Genomic DNA, 22442 nt, shown 5'->3' with positions numbered 1-22442 from the left:
CAAAAGGTCCAACAAGTGCTAAGCATCTCTGGGAACTCCTTCAAGATTGTTGGAAGACCATTTCCGGTGAGTACCTCTTGAAGCTCATCAAGAGAATGCCAAGAGTGTGCAAAGCAGTCATCAAAGCAAAAGGTGGCTACTTTGAAGAACCTAGAATATAAGACATATTTTCAGTTGTTTCACACTTTTTTGTTAAGTATATAATTCCACATGTGTTAATTCATAGTTTTGATGCCTTCAGTGTGAATGTACAATTTTCAAAGTCATGAAAATACAGAAAAATCTTTAAATGAGAAGGTGTGTCCAAACTTTTGGTCTGTACTGTATATATACACACAGTGACAAGCAAAGGGTGAGAATGTTTTCAACTTTTGACTTTCAGGCTCCATATCTCACCATCCACTACTACTTTGAATGTCTGACTACCATCATTTTATAGACAATCATCTTGGCTATCTCACATATAAATTTGACTTGCAGCTATTTAGCATATGATTAGTTATGCAGATTCTATGCTTATTGTTTATCATGAATTGACATACTAAATGACAGCTATGTACATTATCTTCTACATTATTTATTTACCAGTTGTCCATCACTTCTGAGGAACCTTTTAAATAGGGGAAACACATTGAGTTTCTGACACTGGATTTGATTGAATAATGTATAACTCCCTTGAAATTGGACTATTCTATTAGCTTGTGTTTGATGTTGATCAGTGACTTGAGGTTGTATTTAACCTAGGAAATACACATTAGACTATTGAATATATACAGTCCTGCTTATCATTATTGGCACCCATGAAGTTTAAGAACATAATGTGGAATATCTGCTGAAAAAATGAATCAAGTGAAACAGTTTTTTGAATAGAGCTCTCATGTTAAATACAAAAGAGCAAATGATAAACAATAATCTAAAACAAGAAACAATGGGAGGGAGAAACAGAAAAACCTAAAGCTTGCTGTGTCACTGGTATTGGCACCCTTTACATTAATTTAGTGTGGAAACACATTTTGACTCGCCCCTTGGTTAATCACAAAAGAGATTCACCTATGATTGTTGGTGCCAATGTGACATGAATTAGTCAATGAATGATGACTACAGTGTTTTAAAAAGTCACATGGTAGACCCTGTTCCTTTGTCACAATGGTGAAGACAAATGAGATGTCTGAGGACATCAGAACTGCTATTATTAACAAATACAAGACCAAATGTTATCAGGCCATCTCCAAAGACCTTGGTATCCCAGTTTCAACAGTGCACAATGTTATTAAGAAGTTTGCCAAGCATGGAACCGTCAAGAACCTCCCTGGACATGGGGGAAAGAGGAAAATTGACAAGAGATGTCTTCAAAGGTTGGAGCGAATGGTGGAAAAAACACCACGTCAAACATCAAAAGACCTGAAGGCCAGTCTGGAACTGTCTGGAGTCATGGTTTCTACAAGTACCATACACCACACACTAATTGAAGCAGGGCTTTATGGACGAAGGCCAAGGAAGAAACCATTGCTGAAGAAAAGACATAAAAAGGAATGACTGATCTTTGCCAAAGAGTACCTTGACAAACCACAATCCTTCTGGGAAAATGTTCTCTGGACAGATAAAGCAAAAATAGAGCTTTTTGGCAAAGCAAAGCAAGTTTGTTTACAGATGGCACAACAAATATTATAAGGAAAAGTACACCTTCCCAACAGTTAAGCATGGTGGAGGATCCATAATGCTATGGGGTTGCTTTGCTGCATCTGCATCTACTGGAGGCCTTGACCATATCACAGGAATCATGTAATCAGCGAATTTTCAAGAGATTTTAGAGCGAAATGTCCTAGCCAGTGTAAGAAAACTTTGTTTGAGTCGAAGATCATGGGGTCCTCCAGCAAGACACTGACCCAAAGCACACATCCAAAAGTACACAGGAATAGTTGAAAAAAAAATGGACTGTTTTAAAATGGCCAGCAAAGAGTCCTCAATCCCATTGAAAATCTTTGGGGTGAGCTGAAATCTGCCATTGGGAAAAATAACCCTGAAACATTTAAGAGCTTGAACAACCTGCAAAGGGAGAGTGGGAGAAAATTCCTGCTGAGAAGTGCAAGAAGCTTATAGATGGCTACAAGAAACATTTGGAGGCCAAAGGGTGTGCAACCAAGTTTTAATTAGGGGTGCTTTTACTGCTGCACATACTGTTTATTCAGTTTTTTCTTTGAAATTGCGACAAGGAAGTTGAAAAACAATGTTTTATTGTTGTATTACTTTAGACCATGAATTAAAAAATTCTGAGGATATAACTTCCATGAATTTCTGACGATATTGTACAGTTTATGAAAAAAATGAAGGGGCGCAAATAATAGTGAGCAGCACTATACTGGCCCAGGTGACCATAGTCAAATTAGAACCTAACAGGGAACATTAGGGCTTGCTATTGCTGAGCAGAAGCACTATATATGCAGATTAGGGTGCCAACCACAGTAGCCAGGCAGGATTGCACTAGTGATATGATAGGGATATATGAATCTGCAGAATACCCTATTATTGTATATAGTCCCCTTGGCCTTCTCTTTACCTTTTGTCCTGGATGTGTGTTTATGTATATATATATATATATATATATATATATATATCTATATATATATATCTATATATATATATCTATATATATATATATATATCTATATATATATATATATATATATATATATATATACATACATATATATATATAATCTAGTGTGGCATTGATCATATACTCTGCATCTTTATTTTTTCTGTGAACTCAGTCAGGTAAATGGGACCCTATGGATACTGTGGCATATTCACTAGAGCTTTTCTAAAGCATAAGGTGAACATACAAAGCACAGATTGACCACAATTCACTAAGGTATTTATGTAAAAAAGTTGCTAAATTTTGGTGCTACACTGGGTTGCACAAAAATGTTGCGACTTTTGGCATTTTTTACACCAGTTTTAGCCACCAAAATGGGCACAGCTGGGGAGGGACCAGGTGTGGCAATGCCCGCCTGTGGAGTTCATAATCTGTTGTGGCAAACCTTAATCCAGAAATATTACTCCAGTCCCTGACCGGAGAAAGTTTTCTGGCATGACAAACGGAGGTACATGGAACTTGTAAAATGCGCCTGATTCATTAAGTGGAGTGCATCTCTTACTCCTTCGTTGAGATTATCATGTACAATGCCAGTCTTAATTAATTGGGGCCATAGTGTAAACTTAACCTAAGCCTCCAAGCGTACTGCAGAGCCAAATGCAACACATGGAGTCTTTACAACTCCGTACAACAGAGCCATAGGCATTCTATGTGCTCCTATAGGGTATCTCCATACAGCATCATATACTACACTTCAATATCAGAAAAATGTAGGGAGTTGTAATATGCCTTGTTCATAAAACCCCAAATTTAAAATCTTCTGAAAGCCACATCCCGGAAAAATCACAGGTCTGTTATTTTGATAGGCAAGATTTCTTCAAGGTTTATTATTGTTTATTCTGTTGTTTGCAGTCTCTTCACTCTGAATGATTAGCCACAAAAGATTCCCATGTTGATCTAAAGAAGAGGCAAATTAAAAAACAAGCAAAAAGTTAGAAGATAAACAATACATCACAAATGCTGTAGATGAGTATAAACTGATACAACTGAAATCTGAAAATACCCTTTGGCAACTATTGCAAAATCAAATTAAAATCTTTATTGTTTCCAAGGAAGATTAAAAACTGGTCTGATCTGAAACTTTTCATCTCAAATACTTTTTATACATATGACCCTTTATGTGGTTTTCTATGCTTTTATATATAGGTTTCCATATATTATTGTGCAGATCACAATGCACATGCATTATGCAATTCTCTGACCTTTTCCTTATTTTGCTAGTAAAGCAAACAAGTATATCTATAGACATGCTTATGTATATGTAACGTAGCGTGGAGCAGTAGCCATGGGTGAGGTACTTATCTCTTGTGCCCCGACATGTTATATGAAGGTGGGGGTCCTGGCTGGGTGTATGGACTTGTGGTGTGAGGGCCCTAAGCTTGTGCATGCCACATATAACTGATGTTGCTGGTTTGCCAAAACCAGGACCAGGTGTTTTACAGTTCAATGAGGAAGACCATCTGTCAAAAATAAACTTTTTACTGAACGGAAAGTTGGGAAGAAATATACAGTATACAAGAGATAGCGGGTACACAGTCTTATGAACATTTCCTTTACAGCTCAAAGCATTTTCCAACAGTTTCCTTCTTTCTTTTCTCTATCTTCACCTTTCCTCTTTACTCTCTTTCTACTGGTCCTCTGAATCCACTGTCTCTTACCATTTCACCACAACCCAGGTCGACACTACAGTCCTGTTTAGCAAGAGTCCTTTACTCGACCTGCGGTTCTGCATCTTCTCTCCCCTCAGGGTGCACGTATGGAAGGTACTTATCTTCTCTAATGCTGATGCTCTGGAACTCCTGCCCACGGCTTTCTACTTGTCTCACGTACCCAGTCCTGCCTAGAACCATTACCGTAAGGAGTTGTAAACTCTGGGCCTTTCTGCTAGTCGTCCTCTCCCAGGACCCGTCTTTGGTAAATCACTCTGTCTCTTAGTCTCTTCTGGCTCAGATCTTGCTATCTCTTTCCTCCAGTCTCCTCTCATTTTAGGAACACCCCAGAATGCGGCACTACACACAATGGACCTCAGTTCCTCTTTGTATGCACTCCAAGACCTATCTAACTCTTCTCACAGAAAACCATCACTTTCCCTTCAACTTAACCTCTCCCATTCTGAGCGAATCCCAAACATTAACTCTCATTATCCCTACTGTCAAACTACACACATTATCAACACTACTACCATTTCTAATGCACATCACAATTCACATTAAACATCACAGTTCACATCAAATAACATTATACTTGTTTCTTCAAGGGGAAACATGGGCAGTATCTCCGTCTCCATACATACAATGGCATGTAAATGTTTGGGCACCCCTGGTCAAAATGATTATCTCTAAATAGGGCTAAAGTTAAAGATGACATATTTCCTTTGTATTTTATGCAAAAAAATATATTGTAGGGTTTGGTACTCACTCGACTGCGGTTGAGGTAGGCACAGAAGTGTTCTCAGTGAAATCCAGGCTGGTCTATTAAACAGCATAAACTGCTCAGGAAGCAAAACAAAAACACAGCCTTTTCCGGCACAAAGTGGAAACACAAAGTAAAATGTTCATACAACGTTGCAGGTTCGCCCGCTCAGGTTAGAGTCCAGTCCTTAGGTCCTAACACAGACCAACACTCTGCAGATCCACACATCTCCAGACACAGACCACAAATGAGACACTCGGTCTCCATTTTATATACACACCCTGGGATGGGGATATGTGAGCAGCCAATCCCTCCCAACTCGTAAAAAACGGCCCTGATATGCCCTATTAACCCTCTCAGCACTATGTGTGCTGGAGAATACTTTCCCGGTTTTATATCACCGAAGGTACCAACCTGGGTGATACATATCTCCCCTCAAGGACCTGACCGGCGGCCATCTTACATAACCCTCCTCTGCCCAAAGCCGGGGGGCTTGGCACCTTTTGCTAACAAACAGTAGACCCTCAACAACGCGTCAGCATTGCCATGCAGCTTCCCAGGCCTATGCTCTACATGGAAGCTGAACTCCTGAAAAGCTAGGAACCACATAGTCACTCGAGCATTGTTCCCCTTCTTCTCACTCATCCACCTTAGTGGGGCATGGTTTGACACCAACCTGAACTTCCTGCCTAGGAGGTAGTATCTTAGGGTGTCCAGCGCCCACTTGATGGCCAAACATTCCTTCTCCACTATGGAGTAATTTCTTTTACAAGACGTCAGCTTCTGGCTTAAATAAATTATGGGGTGCTCTTCCCAGTTCATCTCTTGTGATAGGACAACACCCAGCTTGACATCTGACACGTCCGTCTGGACCACAAACTCCTTCGAGAAATCCGGTGCCACCAACACAGGCTGTTTACACAGGGCTTGCTTGAGTTCCTGGAAGGCCGTCTTGGTTTCTAGAGACCACTTAGCCATAGCCGATTTTGTTCCCTTAAGCAGGTCTGTCAAAGGGGCGGTTGTCATGGTGAAGTTAGGGATGAACCTGCAGTAGTAGCCCACGATGCCTAGGAACGCACTGACCTGCTTTTTTGAGAGAGGCTGTGGCCAGCCCCGGATCGCGTCAATTTTATTTATTTGTGGATTTATCATGCCTCAAACTATGACATAGCCCAAATATCTGGTCTCCTCCATGCCCATGGCACATTTCTTCAGGTTGATGGAAAACTCCGCCTTCTGTAGAGCATCAAATATCGCCTGGACTTTGCTCAGATGGCTACCCCAATTCTGGCTGTAGATCATGATATCATCCAGGTAGGCTGCTGCATACTTCTTGTGGGGAGCTAGGATCCAGTTCATGGCTCTCTGGAAGGTAGCTGGTGCTCCTTGCAACCCAAATGGCATCCTGATGTAATGGAAACACCCATCTGGCATTGAAAATGCCATCTTCTCTTTGGCTTCTTGGGACATAGGAATCAGCCAATACCCTTTTGTGAGGTCCAGGGTGGTAATGTACCTGGCCAGCCCTAGCCTTTTAATTAGTTCATCTACACTGGGCATTGGGTATGAATCAAACTTAGAGACCTCATTCAGTTTCCTATAGTCATTGCAGAACCGCCATTCTGCATCTGGTTTTGGCACTAAGACTATGGGACTGGACCAGCCACTCTTGGACTCTTCGTTGACCCCTAGATTCAGCATGCGCTTCACCTCCTTCAAGATTAAATCTCGGCGGGCTTCAGGAATCTGATATGGCTTCATATTCACTCGTGCTCTATGGCCTGAGTACAGCCTGGTAGATCCGAGAACAGGTCCCTGTTCCGCTGCAGCAACTTTGCATTGTTGCTTTTGGGCACGTGACAGCGACTCTGCCACCTTGACTTCCTCCACGTCAGTTTCAGTCTTTGCCACCAAACACAGAGCTTCCACCGGCTCCCTGTCTTAATCAGGTTGACTATGTACATCTGGTAGGGCTTCCTTCTCCCCGGTTGGTGGACCCTATAGTTGACATCGCCAACTTTTTCAACCACTTCATAGGGGCCCTGCCATTTGGCCAGGAATTTTTTCTCCACCGTTGGTACCAGCACTAGTACCCCAGGGTTGAAGTGTCTAACCCTCGCCGATCTATTATACACCCTTGACTGTGCCTCTTGTGCTTTGAGGAGCTGTTCTTTCACAATGGGCATCACTTCTGCAATCCTCTCTTGTATCTGGGCCACATGCTCAATTACACTCCTGTAGGGTGTAAATTCCGCCTCCAAGGTCTCCTTTGCCAAGTCCAGGAGTGGCCATACAACAGCTCGAAAGGGAAGAATCCAGTAGAGGCCCGTGGGACTTCTCTGGTGGAGAATAGAAGGTATGGCAGTAGACAGTCCCAGTCTCGGCCGTCTTTCTCTACAACCTTCTTCAACATGGCCTTCAAAATGGCATTAAACCTCTCCACCAAGCCATCTGTCTGTGAGTGGTAGACTGAGGTCCTTAGTTGTATGATTTGCAGGATCTTGCACAACTCCCTCATTACCTTTGACATAAACGAAGTCCCTTGGTCCGTTAGGATCTCTTTAGGCAACTCCGTCCTGGAAAAGGTATCCACCAACTCCCGGGCTATACACTTGGAGGAGGAGTTTCGTAGTGACACGGCCTCCGGATACCATGCAACATAGTCCAGTACCACCAGGATGTATTGCTAACCTCTGGCGGACTTGACCAGGGGTCCTACTAGATCCATGGCGATGAGATTGAACGGGACCTCAATGATAGGCTGAGTAACTAAAGGGCAACGGAAGTGAGCTACCGGGGAGGTCAGCTGACAGGTGGGACAGACCTACAATAATTCACTATCTCTCGGTGACACCTGGGCCAGTAGAACCTTTGGAGGATCCTTTCCTGGGTTTTTTCTACCCCCAGATGACCACCTAAGACAAGTGCATGGGCCTTATCTAACACCCTACGTCTGTAAGGCCCTGGCACTAGTAACTGCTCGATTACCTCCCTTCTGAGCTTGATGATCCGATATAGCAACTCCCCATTTACGGCAAAGTATGGATATTGGGTGTCAGCCCCCGGCATTTGAGCAACACCATTCAGGACAGTGACATTATCAAGCTCCCCTTTTAGAGTCAAGTCTCTGGGCTGGGCGGTTCCAAAGTTTCTCCCGGACACCTCCAGCTAAGGGATGTTGGTCTTCGGGGATGCTGCCTCATCGTCATTCCAAACAAGCACACAAAAAGGAAACCCATCGGCAGCGGCCTGTGATGAGGTTTCTTAAGGAGCGACCTGGTTGTTGTCCGGACAACCTGGCTTCCTCCCTTTTTCCCACAAGTCCCAAAATAAGGCAAAGTCCCGCCCTATTATAACAGGGTGCAACAGGTCCTTGACTACGCCCACCTCAAGGGTACTCAGCGCCACAGTTTGTGTATATGATTACTCGGGCCACAGGGTAGTCCTTAGCATCTGCATGGATACAACGGACGCCGACCTTTTTTCCCAGAACCAGCCGATGAGGAACTGTGGCCCTCATTAGGGTTACCAAACTTCCCAAGTCTAACAGAGCAGTCACTTGTACTCCATTCACTGATATGAGGCATGCCTGTGGTCCCTCGCCTGGTTGAGGAACAGCCCTGCAGGCAGGATATGCAAAGCATGAACAGCACCGTCCTGCCCTGCAGTCCATTGGCTCAGTGGTCAAGGAGCAACGGGCGGCTATGTGACCTAGGATATGACATCTACAATATACTATGTTATTGGGTGAAACCTTTGGCAGCAACTCAGACCCCTAGGATGCCCCCCAGATGTGTCTCTAGTTCCCCTCTTTTTGGTGTCCGCCACTTTTGGGAACCCCAGTATGGAGATGCTACAACTCCTGGCTTCCCCAAGGAACTCTCTATCGCCTGGTACCTTTCCACCAACCCCACCAGGTCATCGGTATTACGGGGATCCCCCTGGGCAGCCCAGGATTGCACCGACCTTGGAAGGGAGTGTATGAACCTATCTATGATGACCCTCTCCACCATCTGTGTTGGGGAGGAAGTTTCAGGTTGCAACCACTTTTGAACCAGGTGTAGGAGGTCGGACATTTGGGAACAGAGAGGTTTGTCACTGCAATAGGCCCAGTGGTGCACCTGTTGCACCCTGACAGTTAGAGTCACTCCTAAGCATGCCAAGATCTCCGTTTTTAATTTCGCATACTCTTTTGCATCCTGCAAGGCCAAGTCATAATAGGCTTTCTGGGGCTCACCTGTTAAATATGGCACCAAAACCTCCACCCACTGCTCCGGAGGCAATTTCTCCCGCTCTGCCACCCTCTCAAAGACCTATGAAAAAAGCCTTGGCACTCGGAATGCTTCCAAATGTGAAAATTTAATTATTGCAGTCCAAAATATTATAAAACGTTTCGGTCTTAGTGACCTTCATCAGTTAACTGCAAAATGTAACATAATGTGAGTACAGAAAATACAATACATATATTAAATACAATAGACATTCAAATTTTATACATGTAAGGGACAGGACCACTGACAAGGAAAGACAACGTGAGGATGGTAATTAGGAGGGATAGGGGACAGGGATGCGGATCTATAAGCAGTGCTCAGTAGATTAAGGCAGACTACACATACCGCATGTTAGAATGTGGCTAAGGATACTGATATTCACTCAGTATGGACGATAATGGTAAGGACCACCTAGAATCAATAATATAAGTGAGCATGTATACAGAAGCTAGTATGTTACACAGGGAGTGCTGTGTTAGTGACAGAGGGCATTACCTTATTGCTTCATATGACCTGGATGGCGCCAGAACGCGGTGTCCACCGCTTGTTGTGGTAGCCAGTGTGTGTGAGAAGGTTCTCATTTATGCAGGAGCTAATAGAGCCCTGCGCAGGTGCTGCTGGGGTTAATTAGCGTGCACTTGGGAGGCTGAGCGCGCGGGACCGGAAGTAGCTCGATGACGTCACCGGAAGTGACGTTCCCTAGTGATGATTGCGTTCCACAGTCACTGTGTTTGCGTTCCAGCTAGCAGGAAGCGCTAGTACGTGCTAGTAGAGAAGAGGGGCGCTTTCCTGGACTAGGGTATAACTGAGTAGGGCTTTCAGAGAGGAGTTATCTGTACTACAGAAGGGTCTGTCCTTTTGTCCTACAGGGAGATATAACACCTTCCAACTCGATATGGAGCTACAACGCTTCTATCGCTCTCTTAGGCTCAAGACTCATTTCATGGATACCGACCTCCCCTCCTTAACAAAAAACCCAACCACCACGAGAATTAACACTGACGTGGTTATCACATCTCAGAGTCTGGGTCTATTCAACAAAAGTATGTACAGGCCTCCCCATGGCTCACATGCTCTGGAAACCTTTATTGGGTTCGTAGACTCAGCCTTCAGAGACCTAAGGACCAGTGTAGACAGAGGGAAACTCCATTATGAGCCCAATCTGTCTGCACTGGACCAACAGGCTCTCAATAGCCTCAAAAATGACAAAGACCTGATCATTAAGCCCGCTGACAAAGGAGGGGCTATAGTGATCATGGATAGAGACAAATATATCCGGGAGGTAGAGCGTCAATTGCATGACACGACTACCTATCGACAACTCCCTCAGGACCCTACCACCTCCTTCACCAACCTCATTAGGACTACAGTTAATAGATACATAGAAACGGGTATTATCGACAGTAAGACAGGTGAATTTCTCAACAAAACTTACCCTATCACTCCAGTTTTCTATATACTACCCAAGATACATAAAGACTTGACTAACCCACCCGGACGACCCATAGTTGCCTCCACCGACTCCATCTTTTCTCCGTTGTCCAGATTTCTCGAGAAAATCATCACACCCCTGATTCAGAAAACCCCGACCTTTTTGCTAGACACCGGTATGTTCCTGAAAACATTATCTGATCTACAACAAGTTCCCGCCGCTTCTCTTCTAGTGTCATTTGACGTCAAGAATCTATATACCTCTATACCTCATAATCAGGGCATCTACACGGTGGAGTCCCTGCTTAAGGAGTCCGACACTGACCCTAGACTTACTGACCTGGTAATTGACCTACTCACCATAGTACTTCACAAAAACTACTTCATGTTCCAAGATAAGTACTATCTCCAGGTCAAAGGGACGGTTATGGGCTCGAACGTAGCGCCACCGTATGCTAACTGCTACATGGCAGCCTTCGAGACCCAGGTAGTCTATACTAACCCTCTCTTCCAGACACATTCCGTACTCTGGAAGAGATACATTGATGACATCTTTTGCATCTGGAATGGCACCCCGGAAACCCTGAACACGTTCTTCAACCTCCTCAACACAGCCTGGCCTGATCTAGGTTTTACTGTCACCTATGACCAGCATAAAGTAAGCTTCTTGGACACTGTCGTCATCAAAGATGACGATGGCTTCCTCTCCACAGACCTGTATTCTAAACCGACGGACTGCAACGGACTACTCCACTATTCCAGCAATCATCCGGCACATATCAAAAGATCTATCCCTAGGTCCCAGCTCAAGAGAGTAGAGAGGATAGTATCAGATCCCAGTACACGCCATCAAAGGCTACAAGAAATGGGCTCTAAGTTCATCTCCAGAGGATACCCTCCATCTTTACTAACAATTCAACAAACAGAGCCTCGGCCTCGCAGCGATAATTCCGACCGGATTCCTTTTGTCCACACTTTTCACCCCTATGCATATGTTTTACATAAAACAATCCGAAAAAACTGGAATATACTGCGCTCAGGCTATCCTACTATCCCTAGCTTCCAGAAGCCCTTTTTGCCCTGCTTCAAACGGGCCCGCAATCTCAGAGATTCTTTAGTTCGGGCAGATATAGGCGTCACCAAACAGGGACCCACACAACGATTCCTGCAGAACCCCAAAACCGGCACATTCCCATGCCTCCAATGCAGACAATGCAATAACGTCCTACGAGGAAATACCATTCACCACCCATATACGGGTAAGAAATTTCACATCAAAGGCTACTTCACCTGTGAAAGTTCCTTTGTGGTATACCTTATCAAATGCCCTTGTGGCAAGATATATATAGGTGAGACCACCCAATCCGTTAGGGACAGGATCTCTAAACACAAGTCCACAATCCGCTGCAAAAACCTATTACTACACATTCCACACCACTTTATCAGTAAAGTACATAATATATCTCAACTGAAGTATCAAGTCCAAGAACAGGTTCCATAACCAAGACGTGGTGGCGATCGTATCCGCCTCCTTAAACAGAGAGAGGCCTTCTGGATACACACTCTAGAGTCTCTATCACCCAAAGGCCTCAACCGCGAATATGACTTACTATCCTTCACCTAATGGATACTCACCCATTGTCTAGACAGCCCAGACAGTCATCTAGCACCTATGTAACAATATGCTGGGATTTATGTCTATATTTTCTCTATACACTTTTCTCTGTACGTTTTTCATGTACGTATATACATTAATGGGAATATGTAGGTGTATCTGTGTACATGAATATCCAACATCCACACGAGGAAAACTAGATCACCATTTGTATACATACAGGTGTCACACAATGAAATGCAGACACACAATGTAATGCAGACACAGGTACATAGACTTATTTACTAACGCAGTATTGTATACATACCGCTCATTGCAAAATGCCTTATGTATAAATTTACAGCTTTCTGGTTTTAGGCACTTATGTGAATAGACTGTATATAAATTATTCATCTACTATAGTTCAACTATTATCCTCAAGCTGTGCGATTTTGTTCAGTATATCATGATATTAATTGCGATTATTTTTGTTTCAGATGTTCCCTACCCTTGGTCCTCTCCTCCTCCTCCTCTCTGAAAGCCCTACTCAGTTATACCCTAGTCCAGGAAAGCGCCCCTCTTCTCTACTAGCACGTACTAGCGCTTCCTGCTAGCTGGAACGCAAACACAGTGACTGTGGAACGCAATCATCACTAGGGAACGTCACTTCCGGTGACGTCATCGAGCTACTTCCGGTCCCTCGCGCTCAGCCTCCCAAGTGCACGCTAATTAACCCCAGCAGCACCTGCGCAGGGCTCTATTAGCTCCTGCATAAATGAGAACCTTCTCACACACACTGGCTACCACAACAAGCGGTGGACTCTGCGTTCTGGCGCCATCCAGGTCATATGAAGCAATAAGGTAATGCCCTCTGTCACTAACACAGCACTCCCTGTGTAACATACTAGCTTCTGTATACATGCTCACTTATATTATTGATTCTAGGTGGTCCTTACCATTATCGTCCATACTGAGTGAATATCAGTATCCTTAGCCACATTCTAACATGCGGTATGTGTAGTCTGCCCTAATCTACTGAGCACTGCTTATAGATCCGCATCCCTGTCCCCTATCCCTCCTAATTACCATCCTCACGTTGTCTTTCCTTGTCAGTGGTCCTGTCCCTTACATGTATAAAATTTGAATGTCTATTGTATTTAATATATGTATTGTATTTTCTGTACTCACATTATGTTACATTTTGCAGTTAACTGATGAAGGTCACTAAGACCGAAACGTTTTATAATATTTTGGACTGCAATAATAAAATTTTCACATTTGGAAACATTCCGAGTGCCAAGGCTTTTTTCATATATCTGCGGGTTCGGCCCCTACTTGAGCACCATTAGACCACAGTGCGGCGATTTTCTTTTGAAACCCTCTCAAAGACCGTCAGGAACGCCTCGACGTCATCACCCGGGGTCATCTTTTGTAATGCTCTTCTTACCGTCTTCCTCACGTGAGAGTCATCACCTGGAGTTGGGGGTGGGGTGGTTGTCCTGCCATGGATCTGCTCTGCTAGGAGTTCCATCTGTCTTTGCTGCTGTTGGATCTGCTGCATCAGGAGTTTATTTGTCTCCTGCTGCTGCTCCCGTTGCTGCTGTAGCTGCTCCCTTTGCTGCTGCTACATGCTCTGCAGGTGCTGCTGCTGGTACTGCACATGCTGAGTCTGCTGTTGGTGTAGCATCTGTTGGTGCTGCGCTTGCTGCTGCTGCTGAGTTTGCTGCACCTGCTGCGCCTGCAACACAAGCTTAAGCAGGTCCTCCATTTTGTCCGGCATTATTTTCTGGCTTACGGCTGACTTCACCCAGGACATAAATGGTTTTCTATAGCAGTCATATTGCCCCTTGGGATTCATGCCCGCATCCTCCACCAATTGTAGGGTTTGGTACTCACTCTGCTGCGGTTGAGGTAGGCACAGAAGCGTTTTCAGTGAAATCCAGGTTGGTTTATTAAACAGCATAAACCGCTCAGGAAGTAAAACAAAAGCACAGCCTTTTCTGGCACAAAATGGAAACACAAAGTAAAATGTCTATACAACGTTGCAGGCTCGCCCGCTCAGGTTACAGTCCAGTCCTTAGGTCCTAACACAGACCAACACTCTGGAGATTCACACATATCCAGACACAGACCACAAATGAGACACTTGGTCTCCATGTTATATACACGCCCTGAGATGGGGATATGTGAGCAGCCAATCCCTCCCAACTCTTATGACTGCTCATAAAAAATGGTTGTGATATGCCCTATTAATGCTCTCAGCACTATGTGTGCTGAAGCATGCTTTCCTTGTTTTACATCACCGAAGCTACCAACCTGGGTGATACATATCTCCCCTCAAGGACCTGACCGGCGGCCATCTTAAAATATATAATATATATTGTCATTTATTACATTTTAAAAATTACAAAAAGATAAATGGGCTAATGTAAAAATTTGGGCACCCTTGGAGATTTGTGTGGTCAGGTAACTTTGACCAAGATTTCAGACCTTAAGTAGCCTGCTAGGGTTATAGCTTGTTCACTATCATCGTTAGGAAAGGCCAGTTGATACAGATTTACCAGCCTTATAAAAACACAGCATCTTCTAACCCTGTGCCAAAAAACAGCAGCCATGGGTTCTTCTAAGCAGCTGCCTGGCACTCTGAAAATAAAAATGATGGAGAACCACAAAGCAGGAGAAGGCTATAAGAAGATAGCAAAGCATTTTAAAGTTGCCCTTTCCTTAGTTCAAAATGTAATTAAGAAATGTTAGTTAACAGAAACAGTGGAGGTCAAGATAAGATCTGGAAGACCAAGCACAATTTCAGTGAGAGCTGTTTGTAGGATTGCTAGAGAGGCAAATAAGAACCCCCACTTGACTGCAAAAGACCTTCAGATTTAGCAGACACTGGAGTTGTGGTACATTGTTCTACTGTACAGAGACACCTACACAAATATGGACTTCAGGGAAGAGTCATAAGAAGAAAACCTCTTCTGCATCCTCACTGTAAGAAAAAGAGTCAGAAGTATGCCCTGATGCATTTTGGAAACAAGTTCTGTGGACCGATGAGGTTAAAATAGAACTATTTGGCTACAATGATCAAAGGTATGTGTAGAGAAAAAAGGGCACAGGATTTCAGGGAAAAAACATATTGACAACCATTAACCATGAGGGTGGATCAATCATGCTTTGCGGTTAAATTGCAGCCAATGGCATGGGGAACATTTCATGGGTAGAGGGAAGAATGGATTCAATGAAATTTCATCAAATTCTTGATGCAAACATTGCTTCAGCTGTAAAAAAGCTGAAGTGGAAAAGAGGATGGCTTCTACAAATGGATAATGATCCTAAATAGTGTTGAGCGAGCATGCTCGACACTGCTCGGTACTCGCCCGAGCATCTCACTACTCGGGATGTTTGGCGAGCACCGAGCATTTCCGGGTTACTCGGGCGGGAGCTCGGGTCTCCGCCCTGCACGTTTGGCGCTCTTTACAGAGCCAATGAACATGCAGGGATTGCCAGCCAGTCACTGTAATGCCGCAGCCATGTTGTTTGTGGGCATTACAGTGATTGGCTGGCCGCACAACGTCACCTCGAGTATTTAAAACTGGGCGCCGCCATCTTGGACACAGTCGCTCCAGATCAGACAGTATAGGGTCAGTGCTGCAGAGCTAGGGAGAGATTTCTACTGCGAAATAGTTAGTGTAGGGTCTCTAAAGCCTGCCAAATCAAACAAACAGTCCTTCTCAGGACAAATATCCATCCCAGATATCAGGCAGGCAGACTGTATAGAAGAAGCAGTGGTTATACCAGCAAATGCTGCATTACAGTCCTGTGTGCTCCTGTTGGTCAAATTGCTAGACTTATCCCCCAGTCTCAGGGGCCAGGAAAAATCCTTTTTTTTTTTCATCTAAATCCTGTATTTTTTTTTTTCCTCAGTCAGACTGTACAAATACACGTCTTATTAACCTTTTGGTATCCCCCCCCCCCAAAAAAAAAAAATTGAGTGTGTCTGTGACAAAAACAGTAATAGTGTCTCCCTGACTGTTCAGACAAAAATATATCTGACTAAAATATATCTGTTTAAAAGAGTCTGGTGTAGGCCAGATAACTAGAACTGTGGTTTTGCACTTCCACGGGTCAAATCTCTGTATTATCCTGCTTTTGGCATTTTTTCCGTGAAAAAAACAGTAATAGTGTCTCCCTGACTGTTCAGACACAAATATATCTGTTTAAAAGAGTCTGGTGTAGGCCAGATAACTAGAACTGTGGTTTTGCAGTTCCACGGGTCAAATCTCTGTATTATCCTGCTTTTGGCATTTTTTCCGTAAAAAAAAACAGTAATAGTGTCTCCCTGACTATTCAGACACAAATATATCTGTTTAAAAGAGTCCGGTGTAGGCCACATAACTATAACTGTGGTTTTGCAGTTCCACGGTTCAAATTTCTGTATTATCCACCTTTTTGCCTTTTTTACATAAAATATAAAAATATTGATTGTCTCGCTCAGTGTTCAGACACAAATATATCTGTTTAAAAGATTCTGGTGTAGGCCAGACAAATAGAACTGTGGTTTTCCTCTTCCACGGTTCTAATCTCCTTTTTGTTACCCTTTTTCCATTGATAGTGCGAGTGTAAGCTATTTTACTTCATTTACAATGGGCAAGGAGCGTGGCAAGGGACGTGGAACTGGACGTTCTGGTGATGGTGCGTGTAGAGGACGGGGCCGTGGCCAAGGTGAAAATGTGCCACAACCAACAGCCACATCTTCTCGCTCCCACTTCTTGACCAAATTACTAGGGAAGCACACTACAACACCAGTATTGCAAACTGATCAGTGTGAACAGGTTATTAATTGGATAGCAGATAATACTTCCAGTTACCTGGGCACCACCACCTCCGGTCTGTCTTCCACACGGTCAAGTTTTAGTAGCCGTGAGTCTCAACCGCATACTCCTCCTCACCCTGATGCTCCTTGCTCCCACCATGCCGAGTGTCGTCAGACAGCAACTGATCCCACACTTGGACACTCTGAAGAGCTGTTCACTGGTCCATTTCCATATTTGTGCCCCTCGCCTGCTCTGCTTGAAGTGGTGGAAGAGGAGATCCCGTGTAGCGATGCCCAAATATTTGAACAGTCACGGCCAGAGGAAGTCGACGCAGGCAATTTGTCACAAGAGGTGGACGATGACGAGACACAATTGCCACGAAGTGAGGAGGAGGATCGTGGTACGCAAGTGGAAGACGAGGAGGTGGTGGATGATCTAGTAACTGACCCAACGTGGCAGGAGGACACGCAGAGCGAGGCCAGCAGCACACAGAGGGAGGGAGGCAGAGTACCCCAACAGGCAGGATGAAGCAGTGTGGTGGCCGCACACAGAAGGCGGGCAACAGTTCCCCGTAACACCAACACGAGGGACATTGCCAGTACAACCGGGAGAGTCTGGAATTTTTTTAAATACTCTGCTGATAACCCCAAAAAGGCCATTTGTACCACCTTCCATGCCAGCATCAGCAGGGGTGACAAAACTACCAGCCTGACCACCACCAGCATGATCAGGCGCAAGTCAGCAAGGCACCCGACTTTGTGGGGCGAACCCCAGGGTCCACGACCAGTGTCAGCGGGTGTCACCACTGCTTCTTCCGCTGTTGTGCGTGTAATAGAACCCTCTGTTGTGCGCGCAAGGCAATCCCCTGTCCATACTGCATGCAAAGATGCCCCCTCCTCTCAGTCTTCACTTGTTATGGCAGTTTCTCAAGAAACAGCATCAACGTCCACGTCCACGTCCCACCGCAGCGTTCAATTGTCCATATCCCAGACCTTTGAATGAAAGCGCAAATTCGCAGCCAACGCCCCACAGGCCACAGTCCTAAATTAGCACATAATATGACTGCTTGCTTTGGAAATGCTGCCTTTCAGGCTGGTGGATACGGAATCCTTCCACAAACTTATGGCGGTGGCCATCCCTCGGTACTCGGTCCCCAGCCGACACTATTTTGCCCGGTGTGCCATCCCCGCACTACACAAGCACGTGTCCCAAAACATCTGCCGTGCCCTCAACAATGCAGTTACTGGGAGGGTCCACCTGGCAACGGACACGTGGACAAGTGCTTGTGGGACAGTACATCTCCCTGACGGCAACCTGGGTAAACATAGTGGAAGCCGGGACCCAGTTGGACATTGGGACGGAACATATCCTCCCCACACCGAGGATTGCGGGCCCTATGTCAGTCAGAGTTGCCCCCACAGTGTACAGCTCCTGCGCATCATCCTCCTCATGCTCAGCCTCCATCTCAGATATCACCATATCAGTTACGAGCTGGAAGCACTGCAGTACTGCCTCAGCCAAGCGGCAACAGGCTGTGCTGAAACTGATAAGCTTAGGTGATAAACCTCACACTGCTTGTGAGTTGTGGACAGCTGTGAAAGAGCAAGCAGATCTGTGGCTGAGACCGCTGAACCTACATCCAGGCATGGTCGTGTGTGACAATGGCCGTAACCTGGTGGCGGCTCTGAGGCGAGGTGAGATCACACACATACCATGCCTGGCGCATGTGCTTAACCTCGTGGTTCAGCGGTTTCTTAAATTGTACCCCGAGTTGCCAGATCTGCTCGTCAAAGTACGCCGCCTGTCAGTTCATTTTCGCAAGTCCGCTACAGCTTCTGCCGCCCTTGCTGTGTTGCAGCAGCGCTTGCAGCTTCCGGCACACTGACTGGTGTGTGATGTCCCCACGCGTTGGAACTCTAACCTCCACATGTTGCAAAGGATTTGTGAGCAGAAGAGAGCAGTTGTGGAGTACCAGCTGCAACAAGGCCGTCGATATTCAGGTCAGACTCCACACATAAGACCTCAGGTGTGGACCTGGATGTCTGACATATGTACCATCCTGACAAACTTTTAGGAGTCCACCAAGATGGTGAGTGGCGATGACGCCATCATTAGTGTCAGCGTCCCACTTGTCTGTCTTTTGCAATGCTCTCTGCAGAGAATTAAAGAGGAGGCATTGCAGCCAGAGTATGATGAGATGGATTAAGAAGCCGTAATGGGCGATTACACACAGCCGAGCCTCATCTCATCCCAATGTGCATTGGGGGACAATGAGGGAGAGGAGGAGGAGGAGGAAGAACAGGATCTGGTAACATGCGCTGTAGACAGTAGTACCTGTACAACTGTCATACAGTCGGTTTAGCATGGGTGGCCTGAGGACAGGGGGGAGGAGGAGGAGGAGGAGAGCATGATCAGTCGTCATCTTGGTAAGGACACGGAAGTCTTGCCCGTTACTAGTCTGGCACGCATGGCTGACTTTATGTTACACTGCCTTAACCATGATCCTCGCGTTGTAAAAATGTTGGGTGACAGTCATTACTGGTTGGTGACACTTTTAGACCCCCGCTACAAGGAGAACTTTCACTCTCTTATTCCTGAGGTGGAGAGGTCTACAAAAATGTGGCAGTACCAGAAGGCCCTTGCTGCAGAACTGTTAAAAAAATTCCCATCTGAACACGCTAGCGGCAGAGGTCACAGTTCATTGACCAACCAAGGCGTACAGGCGAGAGAGAGGCAACTCCAATCCAGCAGAGGCAGGGGAACACTATCAACTTTCTGAGACCCGCCTAGCTTACAGGCCCTGAGGCGCGGGGTACTCTCACAAGGAGTGGAAAGTTTCAAAAGATGGTGAGGGAGTACCTTGCCGACCGTACCAGCGTCCTCCATGATTCCTCGGTGCCTTTTAATTATTGGGTATCCAAGTTGGACACTTGGAATGAACTCGCTCTGTAAGCCTTGGAGGTCCTGGCCTGCCCTGGAGCTAGCGTGTTATCGGAGCATGTTTTTAGTGCCGCTGGGGGAATTATAACTGATAAGTGCACTCGCCTGTCAACTGACAATGCTGACAAGCCGACCCTTATCAAAATGAACAAGGGCTGGATTGGGCCAGACTTCTCATCACCACCAAATGACAGCAGAGTAACATAAAGTCAAATCAACTGTGTTATTTCGGGAGGTGTATTCCCATGCACCGCTTCACACCCACACATGGGTATACGCTTCATCATTTCGGCTGTTTTTGGCTCTTCTCCTTATCCTCAGCCTCCACCACCACTATACCACCAGGGTGACCGTGGTCCGTGTAGCCAGCATTGCAAGTTCCTCCGTCCTATTTTTTTGCAGCTTTTGCTTGGAAGGCATAGGCAAAGACTATTGGAGACCCACTCCCCAATAATGGGAATAATGTTTTAATATGCTGTACTGCATAGCTCTCGTAAGGGGCATTAAAATCGTCTTGTTAAGCTACTGTGACCTCCACGTCTCTTCTAAGGGGCATTAAAACCGTCGTGTTAAGCTACTGCGACCTCCACCACTTTTCAAAGGGGCATTGATATTGTCTTTTTATTCCACTGCGACCTCCACCATTCTTCCAAGGGGCATTAAAACCGTCTTGTTAAGCTACTGCGACCTCCACCACTTTTCCAAGGGGCATTAAAACCGTCTTGTTAAGCTACTGCGACCTCCACGTCTCTTCCAAGGGGCATTAAAACCGTCTTGTTAAGCTACTGCGACCTCCACCACTTTACCAAGGGGCATTGATATTGTCTTTTTATTCCACTGCGACCTCCACCATTCTTCCAAGGGGCATTAAAACCGTCTTGTTAAGCTACTGTGACATCCAACACTTCTCCAAGGGGCATTAAAACCGTCTTGTTAAGCTACTGCGACCTCCACCACTTTTCCAAGGGACATTAAAACCATCTTGTTAAGCTACTGCGACCTCCACATCTCTTCCAAGGGGCATTAAAACTGTCTTGTTAAGCTACTGCGACCTCCACCACTTTTCCAAGGGGCATTAAAACCGTCTTGTTAAACTACTCTGAACTCCACAGCTCTTCCAAGGGGCATTGAAATGTTGTTTTTAATTACCTCTAACCTCCACGACTCTTCCAATGGGCATTGCATTTTCTCCTAATTTTAGTCAGCTTTTGTTTTTTAATGCATAGGCAAACACTAAGGGTGACCCACTCCCCAATAATGGGTAGAAGGTTTTTAGTATGCTGCAATCCACGTCTGTTTCAAGGGGCATTGCAGTTCTTCATAATTTTTGGAAAGCCTTCCATTCACTGCTTAGGCCGACAGTGTACAGGAGACCCAGTTGCTATAAATGGAAAACATGGCTTAGTTAAGGCCCTCGGACCTCCATGTCACTTCCAAGGCGCATTGGAGTGCCTCGAAATTTTTGGTAGGCATTGCACTCACTGTATGCCCTATAACTGTGTAGCCGAACCGCTCCTTTTGGTACAGAAACATATCCTACAAGACATGTGTGGTTGACTGGCCTGATATTGATGTTAATGGTCCCTGTTCCTCCTGCTCTTTCTCCTTTGCCACCACCTCATCCATCATTCATCACCTGAAGCTTTGTTTTAATGGGAGTCATAGAACTGGGATAGTAGCAGGAAAACATCCAGCAATCCTCGGAGGAGGTAGGATATGCGCCAAAACGCTGACCACCTCAGGCCTAGCCGCTACTACATACATGCGCTTGCATTCCAAGGAGCAGAAAGCTAAGGAGATGGATGGCCTCATGATCATGAATAATTTACTCGTTGTGTAGGGGGCCGATCACAGCTGCTGTCTACCTTCTGAACTTTGTGTTGAAGCCTGATTGACCCAGGACCCGCAATCCTCTATGTCTGGAGGACGTGTTGCATCCCAGTGTCCAACTGTGTCCCAGCTTCCACAATATTAACCCAGTGTGAAGGCGTCAGTCAGATGGACGATCCCTGGCCACATTCACTTGTCCACGTGTTTGTGGTTAGGCTGTCCTTCAAATAGGGGCGGCTGGGGACCGTTTACGGACACCCGGCCGCCCCCAGGCGGGTGGGGACCGTGTGTGGGCACCCGGCTGCGGGGCGGCTGGGGACCGAGTAAGGACACCCGGCCGCCGGGCGGCTGGGGACTGAGTATGGATACTAGGCCGCCGACACAGCCATGACATGGTGGCCGGCGTCTGCCTCCACATGCCTAAAAGGCCCAATTTCAAGTGCAAGCAAGCTAGCAGTATGGTATTGCAGCCTGGGGGTGGGTGGGTGGCAGGTTGC

At 45.6% G+C, this 22442-nt stretch overlaps 1 protein-coding gene across 1 annotated transcript in view; it reads right to left on the bottom strand.

The window, feature by feature from the left end:
* Positions 1–2709: 2709 nt before the first annotated feature.
* The window catches only part of LOC141167250 (interleukin-17 receptor E-like protein), a 213946-nt gene continuing 194213 nt past the window's right edge, over positions 2710–22442 (bottom strand). Inside the window, exon 8 of the mRNA XM_073654688.1 lies at positions 2710–3553. Coding sequence (XP_073510789.1) covers positions 3474–3553 — 80 coding nt within the window. The 3' untranslated portion in view covers positions 2710–3473. The remainder of the gene's footprint in view (positions 3554–22442) is intronic.

Source organism: Phyllobates terribilis, unplaced genomic scaffold (assembly GCF_046119375.1).
Source record: "Phyllobates terribilis strain yellow unplaced genomic scaffold, ASM4611937v1 Scaffold_11__3_contigs__length_659146591, whole genome shotgun sequence".
NCBI classification, from domain to species: Eukaryota; Metazoa; Chordata; class Amphibia; order Anura; family Dendrobatidae; genus Phyllobates; species Phyllobates terribilis.
This window is presented reverse-complemented; position numbering and strand designations above follow the sequence as displayed.